At 35.6% G+C, this 22,784-nt stretch overlaps 1 protein-coding gene across 1 annotated transcript in view; it reads right to left on the bottom strand.

The window, feature by feature from the left end:
* Positions 1-16,087: 16,087 nt before the first annotated feature.
* LOC125352283 (aldehyde dehydrogenase 1A1-like) overlaps positions 16,088-22,784 on the bottom strand; it is a 180,973-nt gene continuing 174,276 nt past the window's right edge. Inside the window, exons 16-17 of the mRNA XM_048347397.1 lie at positions 21,493-21,567; positions 16,088-16,326 (exon numbers count right to left, since the gene is read on the bottom strand). Coding sequence (XP_048203354.1) covers positions 16,254-16,326; positions 21,493-21,567 — 148 coding nt within the window. The 3' untranslated portion in view covers positions 16,088-16,253. The remainder of the gene's footprint in view (positions 16,327-21,492; positions 21,568-22,784) is intronic.

Genomic DNA, 22,784 nt, shown 5'->3' with positions numbered 1-22,784 from the left:
TAATTCATACTCAGTGTATGCATGTATAACATAAGCACAGTGCAACCCAAAGAGAAGCACAAATTAAAACAACTAAAACAGCTGTGATTTTAGTCTTTTCTTTTCATCTTGATTTAAACCAGGTTTTCATAAATAAGGAAACCAACATTTGACTAATGATATATTTAGTAAGTGATGGCTTTGAATCTTTTTCATGTAATCAGTTTTGTTAGCACTATCATTTTTAAACTGGTTTCATAAAACGAACTGGATTGTTTTTCTATTTTTTCTAATCTATGGAGAGGTTCTGGAATGTTATTGTCCACTATTTCTTTAAATATGCTTATTCTACTGTTGCTATTTATTGGTAATGTTTTTTTCTTATTAAATGGCAAATAGTTCTCTTCCTTTTGCCGTTCTTCCATAAACACTTTTACCTTATTGATGATTGATTTGCAAATGTTTGTGACTTCAATTTTCTCTTATAAATGATGTTTTAACGAGTATAAACACAGACTTATTTTTACCTATTTTTTAAAGATATGCACCCATTAAGTGAAAATGTGACAGTGCTGAGACAGACACAGAAATGTACAGTTTGTAATCCCAACCCTAGGGAGCATCAAGAGTTCAATACCACATGAGACCCAGTTTCCAAAGAAAAGAAAAAGGAAGCGTGGCTATAAAGGAGGCCTAAAAGTTTGGTGCTAGTAGTTCATGACTGTCATCCTACTTAGTAGACTCACAGATCTGAAGATCAAGGTTCAAGCCAGTCTGTACAGAAAAGTCTGTGAGACTTTATTTGTCCAATTAACCTGTAAAAAGTTATAAATAGAGCTGTGGCTCAAGTGGTAGAGTGCCAGCTTTGAGTGAAACAGTACAGTTGAGATCCTGAGTGTGCACGCACACACACACACACACACACACACACAGAGAGAGAGAGAGAGAGAGAGAGAAAGAGGAGCTTGGTTTATTTAATTATTCTGTAGCAAGTAATTACCATTAGTAATTACCATTATTATCATCATAAATAAAAATATATACTCTTTTTGATAAAAGCTTCTTTTGTTGGCTTAATATATGAGTTAGACATATGTTTCTTGTGGATTTACTTCAATATTTTACCAGGTATAGAGTATCCATTTCTTGACTCTCTAGATTGTTTCAGTTCATCACAGAGTATCTTGCCTTGTGAATGCTTTCTGCTGTAAGGAAATTGAAACATACTTTTTGTGTTGTGGTAGAATTAGAATAAAGAATAGGCTCATTGTATGTGAGTCAACTTGGTTTGGGGTGTGTTTTATCAAACTTGTCTTACTTGAAATAGCTTTTCCCAAAGCTTTATTTTGTCCTTTCTATCCAATGAACCAATTGAAGAAGCTCAGCTTTCTGGTCATGCCACATTTATCCATCAAGAACAATGTCAGATCTTCATCTTCAAAAGCGACATTCAGTGAGAAATGTAATAATAAAACCTGAAGAATAAGGAAGATAAAAATACTTTTATAAAATTAATAACAAATTCTTTTAATTAACATTATAATAAATCCTTTTCAAATTAATATTCCCTCACAATAGCTCGGGATGTACATGTCTCTGATAAAACATGGTTTTAACCATTGAACAGCAGGAATCATGCCAAGCAATGTCATACTGCAGAAAATAATAAGTGCTGGGAGTGATTCTCTGTGACACTATTTGCAACATGTCTTCAGGTTAGCTCTAGACATCATTCTTTATTTATCTGTTGATGTCTCTGTTCAAATGGAAACTATTCATGTTTACAAATCTCCAAACTCCAGATGGAAAAGCAAAAGATTTGAACCATGACAAAATCAAAACTCAACCTGTATTTACAGAACTTCTATTTTGTGATATTTTGAGACTGAAAAATATACTGGCTACTACATGTTTCCATTGATGACTTACTTACTTTCCTTTGTTCCTCTATAGGAGGTTGATTACCTTGAGGATCATATGACTTTTTTTTCAGTAGCACTAACATATGCCAAATCATTTTTATCAATAGAGGTTTGAGGGAAATGACTTTTTTACGTAAGAAAGAGTGGATGAAAGGGGTAAGTTATGCCTCAGAGCCTAAATATTTACTAAGTCCATTTTCAACTTGATATTAAGCAGATTAATTGGTGATATTTAAGAATACTAATAGGAAAATGATTTTTAAAAAAAGAAGTCCAAAATACATGTCTGTGTGGTTAAATATGAAAGATTCTCTCTTAGAGAACATACTTCTTCTTTACCATGAACTGTGAGGATTAAGCTAGTTTTACATATCAATGACCTGTCAGTATATAGCAGAAATGGACACTTTTGAGTAGTGAAAAGTAGAGTAACATAGACACTAGGATGAACGAAGTTCTGCTGAGCTGCGGAACAAAGACAAGTTATCTTTTCCCAGGTACCTTACTGCACAGCTAAAGCAAATCTTTTTTTTTTTTTTTTTTTTTTGCCAGTCCTGGTGCTTGGACTCAGGGCCTGATCACTGTCCTTGTCTTTTTTGCTCAAGGCTAGCACTCTGCCACTTGAGCCACAGCGCCACTTCTGGCCGTTTTCTATATATGTGGTGCTGAGGAATCGAACCTAGGGCTTCATGTATACAAGGCAAGCACTCTTGCCACTAAGCCATATTCCCAGCCCCAAAGCAAATCTTTATCTATTGCTCAACTCTGTCATGCATATTTTTGGTTAGTTATAAATGGCAGCACTTCTTCTCTTCAGCTTATTTTGAATTGTTTATTTGTTTAATTAACACCCACTAGTAAGTAGATTCATATCCACTGTTTTGTTCTACCATTATTTGGTATTTTCCTATTGTTTTAAAAATGTATATTAATGTCTGATTGGTTATAGTTTTCTAGAGAACATTAATACTTTATGCAAAATGATAAAAATTGGTAAAACTTGTCTCTCTTTCGATCATGTCAGTATTTTGATTACTTTTAGGAAAACTGTTTCTTATTAACAGAGAGATTCTTTTCTCTTCACCAAATTCTTTCAAAAGAAGACGTTTATTTATAACAAATAATACAACATTAAAAATTATCATTTTGCAGGTACTAGTTGCTAACATCTGTAATCCTAGCTACTCAGAAGTCTGAGAGAACAGAGGATTGTGGTGCATAACCAGTCCAAGTGGGAAAGTACATGAGACTTTTAACTCCAATTATGAACCTCAAAATCATTAAATGGGGCTGTGGTTCACATGGAAGAGTGCTATCCATGAGCAAAAAAGCTTAGGGACAGTGCCTAGGCTCTGAGTTCCAGCCTCAATACTAGCACATACAAAAATCAAAGCCTTTTCATTTATCCTTTAGTCTCCCCAAGAAACAGCCATCACAATATAGTAGCTTTATTCCAATTTTCTCCCTCATTTTCTTTTCTTTCTTTGTTCTTCTTTTCTTTTTCCTTCCTTCCTTCCTCCCTTCCTTCCTTCCTCCCTCCCTTCCTTCCTTCCTTCCTTCCTTCCTTCCTTCCTTCCTTCCTTCCTTCCTTCCTTCTTTCCTTCCTTCCTTCCTTCGTGCCTTCCTTCCTTCCTTTCTTTTTTTGTACTGCACCTTGAACAGAGAACATCACTCCCTTGCTTGGATTGTTTTATACTTAAGGCCAGTACTCTACTACTTGAGCTCCGTCTGCATTGCTGGCTTTTTGCAGGTTAGTTGCACAAACATTTCTGCCCAGGCTGGCTTTAAATCATGATCCTCAGTCCTCAGCTTCCTGAGGTGCTAAAATGACATGTGTGAGCTACCAGTGCCCTGTTGTCCCCCTATATCTCTAAAATTTTCCTTTATGTTGTCTTCAACACAATCCAGTCTTTTGTGTCTCTTGCTGCTGTCTTCTTATCCTTTCTTTTATATAAATACCTTCAGGCAAAGAGCAGTGAAAGCCAATTAAAGAAGTTTCTGTTTACTGATCTTAACCATTTCCTTCCTCACTGAATACTTCAGGGAACAAGGAAAATAATTATATGTGACAAATGCAAGAAATTAGGAATATTTGTTCAGTTATTTTTCTGTACATAGAAAAGGCTAATGCATTTTGAAAATTAATACATACAAAAGGAAATATTCAAAAATGTAAACAAGGGAGAAATGTCTAATTATTTGTCAATCACTTAGTAACTTGCCTCGTTATCCATATTCTTATGTACAGATACATCTTAAAGACTTGTATGCTGTAGTGGTCTTATAAATCTAATGTAGAAATGAAACATTTTGCTTTTAAAAGGCAAAAGCTATATATGATTTGAAGAGGTCATAATACTGACCATTTTGTTATTTATTTATTTATTTATTTAGCCAAACTTGGGGCTTGGGACTCAGATTGAAATAAATCTGTGAAGTTGATATGTTCATGTGTCAGCAATATAAGCATCTAGAAAACCCATATCCATAAAATGTCCTCTATAGGAGTGATTAGTGCTTAGTTCTCTATCTTTCCTTTTCACTCCAATGTAGTTAAGATTATGATTTGGAACATAGCTCGTTTCAGAACTTGGTGTACACTCATTTCTCTCTCTCTCTCTCTTTCTTTCTCTCTCTCTTTCTTCCTTTCTTTCTTTCTTCCCCTCTTTCCTCCCTCTCTCCCTCCCTTCCTTTCTTTCTTTCATTTTGCTAGTCCTGGGCTTGAACTCTGGGCCTAGGCACTGTGGGATTCTTTTGTTCAAGGTTAGCACTCTACCACTTGAGCCACAGCACCAGTTCCAGCTTTTTCTGTGATTGGTTAGAGATAACTTTACTGCCTGGGCTGGATTTGAACTGTGATCCTCAAATCTCAGCCTCCTGAGTAGCTAAGATTATAGGCATGAGCCACCACTGGTGCCTGGTTTTGGTGTATACAATTTTAACCTTCATTTCTGTACAAAAAATGATTTGTGTGTCTAGTAGGTCTCTAGACAGCTCCCGCCCAGCATCTATTTGGTGTTCTAGGTGCTTTTCTTTCTTCTTCTTTTAATTTTCAAATTGAATCTCCATTTCCATTGAGAACTGTAGGCACCATAGCAATTTGAGAGAAAAGTTGAAGAATCCATATTAGCTCTTTCATATGTCTCATTCCAGAGGAAACATGTGTTCCTCTGCCTCTGCTTGTCAAAGTCCATTGGTAAGTTTTATTATCTCAAACTGTGTGGAGACTGGAATATGAACGCACAAGTCTACTTGGCGAATTCTAAGGTCTGTGCCTCAGTCCACTTGTCAAAGAAAAATCCAGAGAGAACTTTTAGCTCCCTCTTCTCTCCACATGACTGTTGAACCTTGCAAGAACTGCCAATGAGGAGCCTGAAAGATAGAAACTGCCTGGATGCCTGTGTACCACTAGGAAGAGATATTCCTAATTACCAAATCACAGTCAATTCTGGGTTGGTAAGGTTTCACATTTTATTTCAATGCTACACTATAACCTGTTCTATTTGTAAAATTCATTGGATTGAAAGGGTTTTTTTGTCATAAGATGTTAATTTTGCTACATATTCTCCTGTTGGACTCATGGAATCATCTCTCAAATTTGTCATAAATTTTGACTATAATTTTGATCTACTAATTCTCAGTTTTGTCATGGTGCTTCTGGAATTAATGTCTTCTGAAGAAAAGCAAAAACATCAATTTATAGGCACCTCTGAATAATTATGAGTAAAATATAGCTCACTAAAATTGGTAGTAGATAAATATGACAATGTGGTAAAATTCATCCATGATTGAGTGAGGTTATTTTAATATTTTAAAATTACTGCTGTTAGTGGCTTGGGAGCACATGAATAGATGAAGTTCAGTTGATGAGTCAGAAGTACTAATGGTAGGCTAAAATGCCAACAGAGCACATAGTTATAATGAGCACTAAGTATTAATATTCCTATGTATTTTATGTTAGAGTTTCATCTTAATAAGTATTAATCATGGTTCACGCTGTCGATATTCTTCATCATATTTAATACCATTAGTCATCCTGGATGGATGAGTTTCTGTTTCATCAGGAGCAATCCCAGGCAAGGGAGCTTCAGGGGACACAACTTCCTGTGACATGTTACTGCCATAAGATTTTAAACAGAATCTTGTTGTCCATGACAGATTCCTCCTATTTCATGAAGTTACCAAATGTCTGTCAGCATTTTATGTTTTCATGATGTGAGGGGAAAAAAGGAAATAAATACCTAACTTTGGAACTGTTCACAGAAATAACCAATAGGACTTAAACTTTCTTTTGATACTTTACATTGAATTCAATATCAGGGATAAGGTAATGTGTTAAAGTTATTGAGTGAGGCCCTTTAAAATTTGGGAAAGTTATGTTCATGATTAAGTCTTTTCCCGTCGTGACCTCACATTTTTAAAACGATATGTAAACATCTAGAGGAACTTACATGATCACTTCAAAGCCAATAAGTAATATAATAGAAATTCTAATACAAGGAAGGAAAAAATTTAGATGCTTATTTTGGTAAAAATACATCATTTTTCCACATTGGACAATTACTGGGATATGATTAAATGATGTAATATTTCCTCCCTACATTTTCTTATGACTCAGTCTTGTAATATAACCTTTCCCCTGGTTGCAGGTCAGGGTGAGAGTATCCTTCCTTTTATGCTCTGGAAACAAGTTTATCTTTGGAGCAGTACCTTACTTTGATGGCTATATCAGATGGCCTGGGGAGGCATAGTTAGACTGAAATATAAGCTAACTAAATTCTAACTTGACTAACTCCATTGCTTGGTTTCTGTTAACAAGTAGATACACGTGTGTGTGTGTGTGTGTGTGTGTGTGTGTGTATGTGTGTGCATGCAGGTGTGCTTGCAGGAATGCACCAGTTGTGGGGTTTGAACTCAGGTACTAGGCACTGTCCCTGAGCTTTTGTGCTCAAGGCTTAAGCTTTACCAAGAAGATAGGAATCTCAGAGATTTTCTAGCCTGGGCTGGCTTTGAAATGTGAACCTTAGAATTCAGCATCTTGAGTAGCTACGATAGAGGTGTGAGCCTCCAGCACCTGGGCCTGGAAAGTTCTAAAACTAAAAAATATGAGCCTGAAATTATTGTTACCATCAGAGTGAATGTGGTAGCACATTTATATGTTAAACCAAAATTGCATCACCAGGTTTCCACTTTAATATAATAGGACTCAAGGACAGGCTTGGGGAGTGGAATCCATTGTTTACCCATGCAGTGTTAGTATTTTAATAAGACCCCTGGATTTCTTTGTTAGACCAATATGCATCAAACTTTTACCTGCATCAAATTACTAACTGCATTATAAGATTCACTGTTTTTAATGTCCCCCTACCTTTCTTGAATTTTTTCTTCATACAATTTCTGATATTACTAAGACTTATTTAGAAAAAATACTGAATTCCTAGAAGATCTCACAACATTCACAATGGGGAAAATGTATCATAATTAAAGTTTAACAACTGCATGAAGGAATAGTTATTAATATCTTTTCATAATTGAAACAACATAAGTACATGATTCAGAAATACACTAAATGGAAATAACTTTAATGAGTAGAAGATTTAGCTTCATGAGCTGTGATTTAGGTTAATTAAAGTATCAGCCAGAATTCTAACAGAATAAGACATGACATATTTAAACTGGATAATTGATGAGATTCATATAGAGATAATTTTTAAGGTATAGGGTGGAGTTTTAAGAAAACAATGAGGGATGTTGCTATATATTAGGGACAGCAATAGCAAAGATCATGCTAACCCTTAGATCACACAGACAGGAGACTATGATCAGAGAGAGAGAGAGAGAGAGAGAGAGAGAGAGAGAGTGCGAGATAGAGATAGAGAGAACAGCTGTATGAAGAAAGAATCAAACAAGAACCTCTACATTTCTTGCTCAGGCCTTCCTTTGGCCAAATTCAACAACAGGCTGGAAAGAAGAAACTTTGATGATGATCAAAGTGGTTGCTAAATATCTACTCTACAGAGCACAGAGAAGGGTGAAATGTGTGAAAAGCAAAACTGACAATGAAGCAAAAAAAAAACCCCAAAACCAAAAAACAGTAAAACAGAAAAACAAAAGCAGTATCATTATTAGGTAGTCAAAACTATGAATGTGAATTAATTGTAAAATATTGTCTGATTAAGCTAGACTCTGCAGGTCTCTCCTTGAATCATACATTTATTCTGCTCCAGTCTTCCCATAACGTCATACATCCTAAATCACTTGCATATACTAATACATATAAATATCTGGGAAAGGGAAAATACATGTTTGAAATTGGTAGGGGCTCCTTAATGAATAAAACAAGTCAAACTAAGTTTGCAATTATCTCTATTTCCTACTAGTTTGGTGAGTTGGTAAGTTAGACTGAGAAATCATGGGAAAACTGGGTGGTCTTAAAAACTGAAGTACAGAAATGAGAGTTGGAGTTTCGTGGACCATGTATTTCTGAATAGAGCCAGAGTGTCCTTGGCAACTCAAGACTGGATGATTTTAGGGCATCTGGAATCAATGCTATTGGCACAGCAATTGAATCCATGATAATTATTGACAATGCAGGGATTTCCCAAATGGCTTAATGGACAAGTGAAAGGAAGATGGGGGCAGGTCTCCCTAGGTGCTGGTAATATTTATCAATCAGTTCTCCATGCCATGGCTTGTAATGCTTTCCATCATTTACAACTGCAAGTTATCGATGATTGCTGAACAGAGACCTAGGGAAAATGTGTGTACAATGGACTCTGGTGGACTGGTAGGAATAATAAGAAGCCGTTATACGGATCAACAAAAATGTAGTATATATAAACAATGGAATTCTATACTTCCATCAGAAAGAATGACATCACCACATTTGTAAAGAAATGGAAAAATATCATATTAACTGAAGTAAGCCAGAAGCTCATTTTAATACTAAGTATTTGTCTAGGATAGTCCTAGAAGAGGATCACAATAGCTCAATAGCTATGTACATATGACTGCATAAAAAGATGATAAATCAAAATGAACCCCCAAGGTATAGAAATAAGACTATTTGGGTTTTTTTTTTGTTTTCTTTTTGTTTTGGCTTTCAATGTACAATATGAAGCTATTTCTTTTCCTTTATTTCCCCCCTTTAGGTTATTCTCTGTTGTCACTGGTTATGATTCTGGTACCCTGTGTCTTGTATATATGTTTATATGATCTCAGGAAGGGAAGAGGAATAACAAAACGGTGAGACAAAGGACAAAGAGTGAATCAATGCAACAGTGATACTCCCAAATGCTGTGCTGGAAATGGACTTTACTACTTGGGTAGGAGGACAAGGGGAGAAGGAACGGGGAGAAAAAGGAGGGGGTAACTATATTTGACAGGAAATGTTCTCATTACCTTACTTATTTAACTGTAATCCCTCTGTACATCACCCTTACAATAAAATGAAAAGAGTATAAGAAGCCATCCTAACACATTATTGGCCACAAACTTCATTCCCTTTTGGTATCTGAAAGCTGAACTGGGTCATATGAGAGACACTCCTTTTATGATCTCATACCTTCATGGACATTACTTTTTATCAGTCAGATAGAGGCTTTGTTGTTCTCACGATTAAAGGTCATGATCTGAGATAGTCAGACCTGACGTATCTGGGCAGCATGAACGAATTCATAATTGCCATAATTCCTGGAAGTATGATGATGCGCATTCTGTGTGTGACCTAACATAAAAAACCCACAAATGGGATATTATCAAAGAAAAGAGACATGAGGGAATTATTCCTTAATTGCTGCTGCTAATGTGTACCTACCAAGACTTCTGCTTTAAGATTTCCCTTTTGGGTCTGTTTTAATAACTTTCTTTGCCAAGTTTCCATATTTGTTTCTTTAACTTCTTTGGATTTCCCCAGGGTATTGGGTGATTTCTCACACCTGATTTGACTCATCACTAGATCTGAATTTTCATGGGATCTATGCCATAAATGAAGCAATTTGAATTGCTTGAGCTCTACCTTCTGTTTCTGAATTTGTCATCCCCAACTTCAGGCTCATGCCTGCCTTTATACGTCAATTTATTTTCCTTTTCAACCATACCCTCTGACTCTACTTCATGGAAGATTTTGGAAACTTGCTGGTGGTCTGACTCAGGAAAAATATGACACAATTCAAAGAAAATTAAATTGTTGTAAAATACTAAAACTGAACCATGAAATTATGACAATCAGTGTAGGTGAAGTATTACTTCTAAGTATCAACTTCAGTATCAACTTGCAGTATTGTTGTTTTACCATTTTGTTTTCCTTTTGTGTTCTATAGTATGTAAAGTAATTTCGTTTAGTTAGGTCTAATGTGACAAAATCATCATCAAGAGTATCACTAACCAACTTTTAGCTTTCTATTGACAGAACATTGTAGATTCTATTGGTAAAATATTGGGGACAAGTGAGTCTCTTTCTTTTTCAGAATCCTGTGTTGTATTTAGCCAGCATATCTTTGGTAAAAAGATCCGCCTTCTCATAAATCACTATTTGTACTCAATATTTAGCATTATCATTATTCTGTCCTGAAATAATTGGAAAGTTCATTCATTCATGGAGCAGTAAGTGCTCACTTGGTGTGTCTACTAAAAGAGATAAAGCAGGTATAGAACTCTTGATGCTAGAATGTAAACTTGGGGTGCAATATGGACTATAAGGCAAGTACTCACAATGACAACACAATCTTCTTAGTTGAGAGGATTGTGGGAAGGACACATTTTGAGGAAGAGAAGATGGAAATGACATCCATGATAAGGAGGAAACGAGAAGGGAATATCAAGCAGAAAGAAAACATCATGATAAATCAAATAACAACATAAAGGCTGTTTTAAGTGGAATAGAAGGCTTATGATGAAGCACAAAGGAAGGAATCAAATAAGAAATAGACAAGGATCTAGAAGGTGGTGGATCTTGAATAATTAAGCTGTGATCTCTTTAAAGGTATTTGATCAGAAGTTTGAGCTGTGTAGCTATTCTTCTGGGTAACTAATCTGGTAACAACACATGATATATGTGAAAGAGAAAGGCTGTGTTAGAGAAGGAAAAAATATTGGATGGCTTATAATAAATATTACAAGTAAAAGCAAGCTAATGAGGTGATGGGGAAGAACAAAACTTGAATGTGATTAAGTCAGGAATCAGAAAAAGGAAATAGCAAACAACACATGTCTTCTACAAAATTCTACTAATCTTCTTCCATTAATACCAAAGTGAGATGATGTTCCCAGGATAACTATCTTCTCTTCCATTGGAGGCTTCAGGTTAGTTAAATCAATGAAAGGAAAATAAGAAAGGAACATTCTGGCTATTTATAACTTAACTGATGAATAAGCAAATTTTATGACCTAACACAAATAGGCACTTGCAGTTGTTATACTTAAAAATAATTTCTAGTTTGCTGAGTTTACAAAAGATGATAGCTTCTTTAATAAAATGGTATGATATGGTAAAAAAAAATCCTTCTGATTATTACAGGGAATGTAATACAATATAGAAGAAAAAATCATAGGTAACTTATTATGAAGGAAAGAATATATTTTAATTTAATTTGTTCTGTCTGATGATAAAAAGATGAGGTTTATTAAAAATTATGGATTATTTATTAAAAAATGGATTAAGGACCTCAACATCAGACCTGAATCCTTGAAACTACTGAAGGACAGAGTAGGAGAGATACTAGAACTTATAGGCACAGGAAGGAACTTCCTAAATATAGTCTCAGGGGCACAACAGATAGGGGACATTCTCGACAAATGGGCTACTAGAAAGACAGCCAACCATATGGGAAAGCTTCTTCACCAGTACAGCAACAGACAAAGGCCTAATATCTGTCTACACAACTCAAAAAACTAACCCCCAGTAAACCCAGTAAACCAATTATTAAATGGACAAAGGAGATAAAGAGAAACTTCACAGGAGAAGAGATAAAAATGGCAAATAAACATATGAGGAAATGTTCAACATCCCTGGCATTAAAGGAAATGCAAACAAAAACAACCCTGAGATACCACCTCACTCTAGTTAGAATGGCCTATATTCTGAACTCAGGCGACAACAAATACTGGAGGGGATGCGGAGAAACAGGAACCCTTCTCCACTGTTGGTGGGAGTGCAAATTAGTGCAACCACTTTGGAGAACAGTATGGAGGTTCCTCAACAAGCTCAACATAGACATACCCTATGACCCAGCCATACCATTCCTAGGCATCTATCCTGAACAACAGATCTCAGGATATCAAAAAGACATCTGCATATCCATGTTTATTGCTGCACAATTCACAATAGCCAAAATATGGAAACAACCCAGATGCCCCTCTACAGATGAATGGATCCAAAAATGTGGTACCTGTACACAATGGAATACTACATAGCGATTAGAAATGATAAAATATTGGTATTCGTAGGGAAATGGTCTGAACTTGAATAAATTATGTCGAGCAAGACAAGCCTAGGACACAGAGAACAAAGGGGCATGGTCTCCTTGATATATGACTGTTATGGTGGGGGCGGGGACAATAGAGACAGGTCTACAAAACAAAAAACTTCTTGTCAAATGGTGTTTCCACAGGTTTGGGTCAGTGACCTTACATTATGTATCTAAAACCAAACTACTAAACATAAAAAGGTGTAGAATAGAACTATCAGTGGATCACAATAGCTCAACAGCTATGTACATATGATCATATAAGACAAGGATAAGCAAAAACAACTCCAAGAGGACACAAGAAGACTCTATTGTTGACATTACTTTTAAAGTTCTAGGTGAATTTCCTTTGGCGTAGGCCACGTGGCTACTGTATATGATTTTGGTGCACTGGGTATTGAATATATGCCTACCTGATCTAGGGAAGGGAAAGAAAAATGAGGGTGTAAGATATCACAAGATATGTACTCAATGCCTTATTATGTAACTGTACCCCTTTTGTACAACACCTTGTCAACAAAATTTAATTAATAAAAATTAATTTAAAAAATAAAAATAAATAAAAATTATGGCAAAATGATAGCTTCTTTCCTTTGAGTCTGAATTCTATCTATATATGTTTGGCTTGCCTAGCCATAATTTATAATTCAATTTTAATAAAAATATCACTTTTACTTTAATGATGAATATATATATATATTTATTTATATGAGATCTGGAACTGTGGCTTAGTGGTACAGTGCTTGCCTAGCATGTATGAAGCCCTGGGTTCAATTATTCAGTACCACATAAACAGGAAAAATAAATGCCAGAAGTGTTGCTGTGGCTCAAGTGGTAGAGTGGTATCCTTAAGCAAAAGAAGCTCAGGGATAATGCTCAGGCCTTGAGTTCAAGCAAAGAGTTCCATGCAAAGACAGAGAAAACTATGAAATGCAAATGATTACCAATGACTGATCAGAAGCCAAGAGAAAGTCCAAGAACAAATTCTCTTTCAAACTACTCAAGGGGAACCAAGGCTCTTGGTACCTTTAGACTTCTAGACTGAAGAAGCATGAGAAGCTGAATTTCGGTTGTTTTAGATCATCAAGTTGAAATGGAATGGGATAGAGTCTAAAGGACTGCCAGTGTGACACTTGTCAGATCCACAGGTGAGATTAATAACTATAACTGTGAGATGATTTGTTGTTACTGAATGGAACTGTTTCTGTGCTGAAGAAAACTGACAATCTCACATTTGTTAATAGCAAAGCTGGATATGGTAGATACGTTAGAAATTTTCCAGAGCAGCATTTAGAGAGATCTACAATTGCACAACAAAACACAGACTGAAGATTAAATAAGCATTTTATTATAAGAACATATAACTATCATGGAAGATGAATTCCCACATTTCATGTCTTGTTGTTGCTCAGCCATAACCCTGGTAGGGAAGTAGTAGATCCCTAGGACATGATGGGACTTTGAGGTGGATCTGCTCAAGGTTATAAAAAAACACCCAGCTTCTTATGATCCTGCAAGAAATATCAGCTTTGCTTGTCTAAAGGAGAGCAGCTGTCTCTTGCTGGATATTATGCTGAAGCCCCAGTGCAGATGCAGACCTTGGAGCAGGGGTGTATGGTCTTTGATAACTGATGCAACTTTTGTCTTTTAGTTTTGGAACTACAGTCAAATTTCAGCATAGATAAGTCAGTGAGGGAAGGAAAGATTGGGCAAAAGCACTTTGGAATCTTATTCATTAGTACCCAAAGGACTCAGGAGAACATGCCAGAAAGTAGATCTTGATAGTCTTGGACTGGGGTGAGGTTAAAGATAAATTTGAAAAAGGAAAAGTTTGTCAGTATATGGAACACTTACTCATGACTGAAAACTTCCTGGCAAGAGCACATGAAAATAGTTCCAATATATTGTTTGGATCACTACTGCAAGTTTGGGGTCCAGGAAAGGGAAGTTTCATATAATTAAGGTAGAAATGACAGAGATGCCTTGGCAGAGTTTTGGGAAAGGGATCAAAAGACTCAGAGATGTAAGCATGCGAGAATGACTCCTTTCTGTAACAATGGAGAGCTTACAGGTGACAACCTTCATTGGAAAAGGGAGAAGATGAAGTCATCCCTATTCTGGCAAGAATATACTAGGAAAAAGAAGCTTGGGCATTTTTGTGAAGCTCATGGCAACTGAACCAGGCAATATTGAAAATGAGCTGGGCAGTTGATGACAGAGGACCAGAACAGCAAGGGCAAATAGTAATACTCATCCGTTAAGGAATGATAGTGCTGACTGTTCAGTGGGGTGTTTCTTAAGGAAAAGTATAGGGAAAGTAGACAAGAGAATGGTTTCATGTACATGGTTATTAATGGTTAAAATGGTTAAAACCATTAATGGTTATTAATGGTTAAAATTAATGGTTAAAATGGATAGAATACAGCAGTATCTGTAACCATAGAATAGCATTTCTTCATACAGTCAAAACATCTGAGCTTGACCTCTGACCCATGGAAAGAAATCTGGAATGCTGTAGACAGGATTTTGGATATGTAACTTTGCACCTTAGAAGCAAAATGTACTTAGAATTTAAAATTACAATCACCAAGTTCACGATGTACATGTACTCCCTTTATCTTGGCTAATTATGCCTCTCATCTGTGGAATAGCTCTTGCACCTTCCACCTGTGGGGATGTTATTCTTTGATAAGGCCTAAGATAGTTACCTCTAATGAATTCCATCTCTCATCCAAACAGCTGCTTCATTTTTTTAATATTTATCAAACTCAGCCAAAATGTTAAAATTTGTACGGACAGAAAAGTAAGTTTTTTCAAGATGTTTCTTAGACCCTTGAAAACAGGCTTAATATCTTATACTTTATCTTATACTTTATTATTATTATTATCAGTAATGGAGAATGAACTTGGGGCCTCATCAACCTCATTAGTCATAACCCCACCTATTTTTGCTTTAGGTATTTTTTGGACCCGGTCTGCCCTTTTCCCCTGGGCCAGACTCAGATTGCAATGTGCCTACCTATGACTCCAACATAGCTTACAACATAAGCTCTCATCCCTGGCTTGTTAGTTGAGATAGGGGTCTCAACCATTTTTTTCTCAAGGTAGATGACATCAGCTGCAATTCTCTGATCTCTGTGTCCTGCATAGCTATGATTACAGGTGTTTTCCATTTCATCCATCCTAGCCTTGAATTTCTTAGAATCACAATGTTCTATGCTGAACACAATCAATCATTCAGTAAGCACTTTTAATTTCTTTGCTTTAAAACAAAGCTATTTATCATTGTTTATCAAAACATAAATATTATTCCACTCATACATTGATCTTAGGTTTTTAATTGGATTAATTAATGGAAGGACTTGAGATAAGCTTAAGTAGATAGGAGACAACATGGAACTTGGATGTATTTGTGTGTGTGTGTGTGTGTGTGTGTGTGTGTGTGTGTGCATACATCAGACACTTTCTCTCAAAGCTGAAACTGTAAAACTTCAAAGCTGAAACTGTAAAACTTCAATATCAGACAAATGAAAGGAAAATCAGTGGCCACTGGAGACAGAAACATAATGCCTTAATTTAGGCCCATTTTCTTGTAGTTTTTTCATTTGTTTTTGTAATAACTAGGAAGCATAGAGCTATCTTGCACTCCAATCTATCATTTTTATTTATAATAGGAATTGGAATCACATATGGAAAGGAATACACCACATGATTTCATGGTTTCAGAATTCACAACATGGTTTCCATTTGTAGTGTTAGCACGAATGATTAGCTATATTTTTAAAAAATCAAGAAAAAATGGAGGTTATATTTAAATTTCACTGTATTAGTAACTGTAGGAGATGCTTAGACATTGAAGAAGTGTCTTTACTTTTGAAGGTGTCTTTTAGGAGTTCTTCTCAGAGATTTTCATGGCAACTGTCTTGACCTCAGTGTATTCACGCAGACCATATTCTCCCCTGGAGAGAAGGGAAAACATCCGTAAACACTACAGTGAACAGAGAGCTAATCCTTGTTATGTTACAAGTTCGTTCTTGCTTATTCAGCTAGGGACTATGGGAAGTATTTTTTATGTGTAAAGAATTTCACAGGAGAGCTACCTGATCATAAGTTGTTGAGTGGAACATGAATCTATTTGTGTAGAAAACAACTTTAAAACCTTTTCCTCCTAAATTATATACTTTCTCTTGACACCCAGACTCTGTCCATTTTTAACATTACTTTTCTATTAAAGTTCTAACTACTCCAAAGGCAATTCAATTCAACAAGAATGTCATCAATCTTGGATTAGGTTAAAAAAATTAGCAAGGGGTAATACAAGAGAAGTTGTGTTATGTAATCACTCAGGAGTAACACTCAAAAAAACTCCAATCTAAAGTGGAGCTTATATTTACTGCTTCTATCAGCACAGATGGTAAAGGGAAAAATCAACCTTGCTTTCACGTTCAAAGATGTTTCTTATCTTTTGCAGACATAGTTTTAAGAAAATGATTTGATTCATAGCAAAAATATAAACAAAATAAAACGTTAGCTCTTATTGATTGACTTTTCTTCCTTTTTAGGTTCCTTGCATGTATTAAAAGGGAAAGTGGGAAGTAACAATTGGTCTAAATCTACCTTTTGTAGTTTTGGACGTTGTCTTCTTTTTCATCTTAAACGACCTCTTCCTTCCCAATCAATTTCTCATATAATTCTTAAGTCTACACCAAGTACTCAAAGTAACATGCCAAACTGTTTGTACCCTGTATCTTGTCATCACATTTATTCCTCTGACCGTTTTTAGAAAGTATAGTTTACCCTTTGTTGAAGAGATACCTAGAAGGATTGAGTTCAGTTGTCTTCTATGTTGTTTTGATAAGAAGATGAAATTACATGTATATCCAACCATTCTTAAAAATCATAACACCCGCACACATGTAGGTCTACAGAGGAATAAGATCTTGATCCTTTTCCCCCTTTCTTCTAGACAGGTATGTTGAAGACATTTTTTCCCCCGAGAAACTTAATCCCCTTACACTGATTATTTTCTTGGGCAATTAAGCTTTTGAAAATACCTTTTTAAAAGCTTCAATGAGCATGTTATTCAAAGTAATTAAAGGGTTTAGACTCAGCTGTCTGAAGTCCATTAAAAGGTAGTATTTTATCTCAAAAGGTAGATAAATTAACCCTTGGTTTTTCACCAATAGGCTTTCTATTGTAGCTTTAGTCATAAGAACATTTGATACTCTCAGGAGAGGTATAAGTGAGATTATTGTCACATTCATGCTGCCAGTAGGTCCTCTTCATTTGGAATCCTATGCACACATTTTGTCTGTGTTGGATCACAAGAACATTTGCTCCCAGTTTTCTTTATCTTACGGAATCTATGAGTTACTAGTTCTATGCTTTAAAAATCTTGTTTGTACAAATTAACTAAGACTTTATGCAAATGCTGATTTTGATTCAGGAGTTCTGGAGTGAGGTTTGAGACTGCATTTCTACTATTCACACTCTAAGTAAAATGGTAGCTAGTTATGTCTTTCTTTTCCCTTTGTGCCTAGAAATGAACTAACAACAACAACAACAACAACAACAACAAACCAGAGGGAAAACTTTCTGAATTGAACTGTGAAATTATTAATTTGATTTCTTGCTATAAACCCAGTCATTTACAACATTGCCTTGTACCTCCTTTTTTGAAAGAAGCAAGGAAAAGTAATATCTAGCCAGGTGATGAAGACTCAGACATGTATAATGCTAGGGACTCAGAAGTCTGAGATCTGAGGATCATGATTAGAAGCCAGGCAGGGAAGGAATGTCCATGTGACTCATTTCCTCAATTAAGCAATAAAAAGGTGGAAGTGGAGTGGTGGCTCAAGTGGTTGAGTACCATCCTTAATTGTAAAGGCTACAGGATAGTAACGAAGCCTTAATTTCAAGCACTAGTACCTGCAAATAAAGAAAGAGAAGGAAGGAAGGGAGAAAGGAAAGGAAGGAGGGAGGGAAAGAGGGAGAAGTATGGAAGGAAGAGGGGATGGAGGGAGGGAGGGAAACACTAAGAAGTACTGAGTGTCAATTATATTTGAAATGTCCTTCTGGCCAAGTCTCCAGTGACTAAAGTTAACTTCTGTGAAAATAAATAGTATTGTACACAAGGAGTGCTTTCTGCCAGTCATTCTAGAGGCAATATATGGTCAAACATTATAGAAATCTCAGAAGGCTAGGCATTTCATGTTACCATTGACCACTCTGGGTTTACATGTCATTAGTTTTGGCTTCTTCAGGACTCTGCTCTCAACTGATAAATTCTGTTTTTATACTTTTGAACACAAATTATAATTTAGCTCTAGAGTGTCATTTGAGGCTATCACTTCAGTAATTCTGTTTAAACATCATCCAGTAAATGACTGGTTGGTTTAATCTTTCCAATTTTATTAGGTAGATTTTAATAGAAGCAATCTCAGCTGGAATTTCTGAAGTAAAAATTATAATTTAATCTTTTCCTTTGTATCTTAAAGATGAAAATTATTCAGACCCAAATTATGAACTTTAAGGAAATTATGGATGGCAGACTCCCACTTTTAGTCTTGACTCTTTCACTTCCTTATGTTTCATGTGAAAGTCTGACAAAATTAAATGCATCAAAATTGACATACTATGTCTAATTTTTTATTCCTTTTATATTTTGCCATTCTCCCCAGAGTAATTTGTTAGATACCTGAGCCAGCAATGCATGAACTACCCTTTCAAGTAATTTAACCTTTGCAATAGCTTTTTGCATTAAGTAATTAGTTCTGTTCAGGAATCCTGCAGCAATAGAAAATGTAAAGAATAGCAATGAGGAAAGAAAAGAAAAATTGAGTCTTCCCTAGGATAGTTGTCTGGCTAGAAACTAAATGCTCTATGCCATTTCAATCTTTAAATAATTCAAAGTCATGCTATCTCCATTTTAAATATGAAGAAATAGAGGCTCAGGTGTCAGACAACAGAAACCGAGCCATGTAGTTTGCCAGTGTTGGACTCAAATACAGTTCTGTGTCCCCTATGGCTTCTCATGGTCTGTGAAGTTCTTACCAGTTGAACTTTCAATAGAAGATACCCATAGCTTTTCACTATTTCTATAGGAAGACCCAAGCCAATTTTCTTGGATTGTGGACTTTCTAATTTGTATATGTTTAACATTGAAATCAAACCCTTCCCCATAGAAATCCACATTAACCACATTGACTAGCCATTTAACATTCAACACATCCTGTGCACATCCTCCTCTCTACTTAATTGCTACTTACTTGAGCTCTATGTTTCACTTAGATGTAGCATTGCTTTTTCTGTGAGTTCTATTTCTCTAGCAAATATTATTATTGTTGTTGTGATTATTATTATTATTTTGTTGGTGGTGGTGCCGGTTGTGGGGCTTAAACTCAGGGCTCAGGTGTTGTCCCTGAGCCACCATGCCACATCTGGCTTTTTCTGAGAAGTTATTTTTATTTATTTATTTTTATTTATTGCCAGTCCTGGTGCATGAACTCAGCGCCTGAGCACTGTCCCTGGATTCCTTTTTTTTTTTTTTTGCTCAAGCACTCTACCACTTGAGCCACAGTACCATTTCTGCCTTTTGCTATGTATGTGGTGCTGAGAAATTGAATCCAGGGCTTCATGTATATGAAGCAAGCACGCTTGACACTAGGCCATATCCCCAGCCCTCTGAGCAGTTATTGGAGATAAGAATCTCAGGAACTTTTCTGCCTAGGCTTGGAATCATGATCCTCAGACCTCAGCCTCCTGAGTAGCTAGGAATTACAGGTGTGAGCCACCAGCATCCAGCTGCCATTAACTATCTTTAGCAGATGAACATCATGATTGTTAGAAAGATGTTGTATCAGTGCTTTATTTATTGGTAGCCAGATTTTCTGCTCTTCAACACTTGGGTCTTTAACTACTTCCCTTACTTCATGAGGTAAACTCCTAGTCTATTATGACTTACGTCATAGTGTGTGTTGTGTAGCTATTTTCTATTCTACAGTTTCTAACATATTCTTTCTGCCAACACAGTGATATAGAGGATAAAACATAGTCTCAGATCTCTGAGACTCCTAGAGTTTTTATTCATAGCAAACAGTGAATAAATATTGAGAGAGGTGGATAGAATATTTTGTCATCTCTCTGCTCAAAACTAAGATTTATTTTACTTGCTATTAACAAAATGGGAAGCTTTCCTTTTTTGATTTCATGTATCTTTTATTTAGTGAGTTATTTATTTTTATTTAATGAAAATTTTAACAGCAGAAAGTTTGTGCACATTAAATACAGTGCCACTAATTTGTATGTGTGCATATATGTGTGTGTATTTTAAGGAGTCTATGCATCTTAGTTTCAAAAGCAACTGAAGGCTCATAAACACATTTATAAACACATTTTTGTATAAATATTCTCAACCTAGTCACAACCATAAAACCTGTTTTCCTGAGTCAAATTTCCCTCTGGGTTTATACTGATTTTTTTTTTCTTGTTCAAGGCTAGCACTCTACAGTTGAGCACACAGAGCCAATTCTGGCCTTTTCTATGTATGTGGTATGGAGGAATTGAACCTAGGGCTTCAGGTGTGCAAGGCAAGCACTCTACCTTTAGGTTATATTCCTAGCCCTATATTGATTTTTAATATCACATTCAGGTAATTTAAAATTTAGGGTCTATATAAGTAATATTTCAATATATGAAAATCATTCATATGTACACTAGTTTTTTAGATAAGGCAACAAATTTAGTTACTTAAGAAGTATATTCAAGGAACTAGATCATTCATATATTTATATCCTTCTTTTAAATATTCACCTCAGTCTGGAAGTATTTCCCAGGTAGGTTGCATATATATTTTTTTCTACCACTAGTCAATATTTAAACGACCAACATAAAGTACTTAATATGGTCCTTACTAACAAAAAGAGCCATATATATATATATTCTCTCTCTCCTGCTGTTACTTACTTAGAGAGGACAACAACCTTTACTAAGATATTTAGTGGAATTAATTTCTAGAAAAGAATAGAGACACAGTTATATAAAGAGGCAAACATGGATTAATCCTCTGAGAGTCACAATAATTTTCATCAAAATTAGTATTTATCTTCCTAAAATGTTATTCTTACATTTCTCGTCCATTTCCAGACATCTTGAAACCACCAAAGGGGCAGTGGGGAGATAACAGAAGATAACAATTTACCCTAAAAAAAAGAAAAGGAGATAATGAGCTTTTCTATAATGTATAAGTAATACTGAACCTATGAAATAACTTCTAAACTGTGAATTGTACAAATGCGTAAAACTTTGTAGGAATTTCATTTACTTGAATTTCAGTATGACACAGTAATATGAAAAACACTATACAATAAGATACAGACAATAAGAATATCCATAAATTACCCAGAAATAAATACAATCATAAAACTATGCATGGGGATATAGAATGGCAATTACCAATAGAACTACTAATAACAGATGCTGATGGGTATGTGGACAAAAGGGAATTTGAACACACTGTTGGTGGGAATGTAAACTTGGGAAGCAGTAGGGAGGTTCCTCAAATATTAAACTTAGAGCTTCTCCAAAACCCAGCAATTCTACTCCTGAGGATTTATCCAGTAGAACAGAAAGAAGGCCACTAAAACTACCAGCACAACCATGCTCATTGTAGCATTGTTGACCATAGCAAAGATACGGAATCAACTGAGATGCCCCTCAGTGGACAAATGGATCAAGACAATGTGGTATATACACAATAGAATTCTATGCTAACATCAGAAAGAATGATATTGCACTTTTCATAAGGAAGTGGAAAGGCTTGTGAAAATGCATATTCAGTGAAGAAAGACAGACCCAAAGGAACATAGATTGCTTAGCTTCCCTCATTTGTTGTAACTAGACATTGCCTATAAACCTACAAGTAAATACACTGGAGGATAAAAGACAAAAAATTTCACTTGGACATGATAAATTAAATAGGACTCTAAACATGTACACAGCGAGACCAAAGGAGAATATTCTTAAAAGAGGATCACAACTGCTCAATAACGATGTGCATATGATCATATAAAATGATGTTTATTGAAATGAACGCCAAGAAATGGAAATGAGATTTCTTGTTATTTTACTTTGTGTTTTTGCTTTGCTTTTTTTCCCCTTTTTATTGCTCTTTTTGATTTCTGCACCTTCTTCTTATATGTAAGTTTACTTGTTTAGAGGATGGTAAGGGGAGCACAGAAATGGTTGGTCAAAGGATGAGCAAAAACATAAGTGATACTCACTAGATACTATGTTGAAAATGGACTATACAACTTGTGAGGGAAAAGAGTCAGGAGGGAAAAATTGGGAGAAGATGAGGGGAGAGGTGACAGTGTTCAAAAAGAAATGTACTCAATACCTGACTTATATAACTGTAACC

The sequence above is a fragment of the Perognathus longimembris genome, chromosome 1 (genome assembly GCF_023159225.1).
Source record: "Perognathus longimembris pacificus isolate PPM17 chromosome 1, ASM2315922v1, whole genome shotgun sequence".
NCBI classification, from domain to species: domain Eukaryota; kingdom Metazoa; phylum Chordata; class Mammalia; order Rodentia; family Heteromyidae; genus Perognathus; species Perognathus longimembris.
Note: the sequence above shows the minus strand (reverse complement) of the source record. Positions and strands in the feature narration are given on the sequence as shown.